Source organism: Camelina sativa, chromosome 10 (assembly GCF_000633955.1).
Source record: "Camelina sativa cultivar DH55 chromosome 10, Cs, whole genome shotgun sequence".
NCBI classification, from domain to species: Eukaryota; Viridiplantae; Streptophyta; class Magnoliopsida; order Brassicales; family Brassicaceae; genus Camelina; species Camelina sativa.
This window is the reverse complement of record NC_025694.1, coordinates 8,432,354-8,434,833: the sequence shown is the minus strand read 5'-3', so window position 1 is coordinate 8,434,833 and position 2,480 is coordinate 8,432,354. Positions and strand designations below refer to the sequence as shown.

Sequence of the window (2,480 nt, the reverse complement as noted above, 5' to 3'; positions counted from 1 at the left end):
GGTCCAACTTCTATATTCTGCTTAGAACAGTCAAAATACTTTGATCACCCTCATCTACTGTGACTATATTGATATTGTAGATATTTTTTCTCTTACAACGTAATTTCTTGTTGTAAATATCACGAATTGTCCGAGTTATATGATTTAGTTGCATACCCATGTGCAAAAGAAGAAGCTTCACTTTCCGAATTATTAAAAAGGAAGAAACTTCGCTTTGATCCAAATGCAAGCTCAAGATAGTGTCCAAATGTTCAATATATTTATATATATTGCTGAAAATATCGACTAGAAAGTAGAAACCATTTATATATTCCACAAGTGGAAAGAAATTAACTGCAAACTCAAACCACACATTCCGTACGTAAATATAATAAAATTACTAAAGTGTAGAGATCAGATAGGATATCTCTACAATATATATTATATATAAATATATAGTAAAAGCCGATCACTAGAGCAAGATACAAACCCTAGTTTTATATCTTCACAATTTATTCCTTTACTTTATCTCCGAACAAGTATCCAAGAGATGAGCCTCCACCAGGAACCGATTTCACTTTCGTGGTTGGACGATCCTGAAATTTTAATTATTAGAACCCTTATTTAATTTGTTTTCTTATATGTATATATATATATATATATATATAACCTGAAGAATCAAGAAAGAGAGTTTAACGAATCAAAGAAAAAGAAGGAGAATAAAGACTTACGGTAACGAAGTTGCCGGAGTTTTGGCCCTGAACTCTTTGGTAGTTGTTGTTGTTAGAGATCTTGGGCTTCTGGTCAGCTCCATCTTCCTCGGTGGGATCTACGCCGTACGGTGGTGCAGGCTTTGGGGCTACCGGTTGAGGAGTTTTTGGAATCTCATTGTCTGACCCAAAAAGATAACCTAACGAGCTTTGTCCGCCTCCAGAGCTCCCACCTCGGCTCATTGTCCGATTGATAGATTATTTATTTTTTAACCAAACCCTAATTAATTAGCAAACAACTCGTTTCGTACGACAGTTTTAGCAGGCAACTCTCAGTACTAAACAATAAGTTATAAGAAAGAGATGCTTAAATAGAGGAGGCGGAGAGATTGTAAAGGATTGTGTAAGAGGTGTAAAGTATATAATACATACTCAAATCATCAAATTAGTGATTTTGGTAAGCTTTTAGAGATGATTTTAATCAATTTACAAAATTTTGTTATATTTTTTTCCCTATAAAAATCACCTAAACCATCATTTTCATCGATTTTTATAATTTTCACTAAAACTAAATATATCTCTAAACACACATTTAAAATAATGTTGATATTGGTAAATATTTTATGAATCACCATTTGAATAATCTTAATTAGAAATATTGTAAGAAAATTCTCAAAATACCACATTTTTAGGTTTAATTAGCAAGGGTTCATAAAACTAAAACATGTGGTAGTTTTAAATATTATGACCAATAGCATGATCAAATTTTTGAAGACTTTTTAAACATTTATAACTATTTAACATAAAACCTGTGATCAGCGCAATATATATAGTTGATGAACCCACTCAAAACCTATATGTTCTCAGCATATGCGCATTTCCTATATACAACGGGGCAAGAGCAAAACAGCCAATATGCTCATGTAAATCTGATTTTAAACGTTTACATTTATATTTTTTTTCTTATATGAACTATATACTCTAAGATTTACCTTGGACCAAAGGGCGTAATTTAATATCTAATATACATAACAAAAAAATTATGGTTGCCTCTTTGGAAAAAAGAAATGAGAAACACTATATAGTTTTCAGATGTAATCCATGTTGTGGAAATTGGAATCTATATTTGATGGTTCATATGTGATGTCAAATCTAAATACTATGAGTTAAGCAAAAAAAATATAATTATATTTTTCAAAGTCATCGGTTGAAACTGAAAAAATGACTTTGAAAAATATGTATATACCTGAATCTATATTTGATGTATTACCTCTTTCGGTCTTTCCTAAATTACCTCTTTACAAGAAATTAAACTCGATCGTATTCTTGTAAATATCTACGTTTTCGACTTGCTTATATTCAATCATTAGGATCTAGTTCTATATCGGTAATTGTAATATATCTAAGAATCACATATTGTGTATATAGATTAAAAATGAATCACGTGATTTAATTAGACTCATAATTTTTTTGTATAAATATGTTTTTTTTTTATCAATACATGTTAACTATTTGTATTCGTTTATCCGAACTTGAACTCAGTATGCTAGCTGTCTATCTCATCGAATATTTTTTACTATTGGAGAATTTTAAAACCTGCACCCATAGAAAAGGCGGTTAAACTCGTTCGTGACATATATAAAACTTATAGACACACACAATATTCCAAAATAAAATGAAAATTCTGTTACCTATAATAAGCCCGTCATGTATCTTAAATTCTTAATCGACAAACCCAGGTGGGTTGGGGCCAAAACTTTATTAAATTATTTAATTTTCATGTCAGTCTTT

General features: G+C 30.4%; 1 protein-coding gene across 1 annotated transcript; it reads right to left on the bottom strand.

Annotated features, from left to right (window-relative positions):
- On the bottom strand, positions 238-1,107 carry LOC104717960 (protein SPIRAL1-like 5). Its single transcript, XM_010435597.2, has 2 exons — positions 711-1,107; positions 238-575 (listed from the first exon to the last, which is right to left on the bottom strand). The coding sequence occupies exons 1-2, from the start codon at positions 930-932 to the stop codon at positions 492-494; spliced, it is 306 nt and encodes a 101-aa protein (XP_010433899.1). The 5' UTR covers positions 933-1,107; the 3' UTR covers positions 238-491.

What these genes read in the sequence shown, in the direction of transcription:
- LOC104717960 (XM_010435597.2), bottom strand. Translation starts at nt 932, where the DNA reads ATGAGCCGAGGTGGGAGCTCTGGAGGCGGACAAAGCTCGTTAGGTTAT. An exon ending in ACTCCGGCAACTTCGTTACC is followed by an intron (nt 576 to 710) that starts GTAAGTCTTTAT and finishes TTAAAATTTCAG; the next exon opens with GATCGTCCAACCACGAAAGT.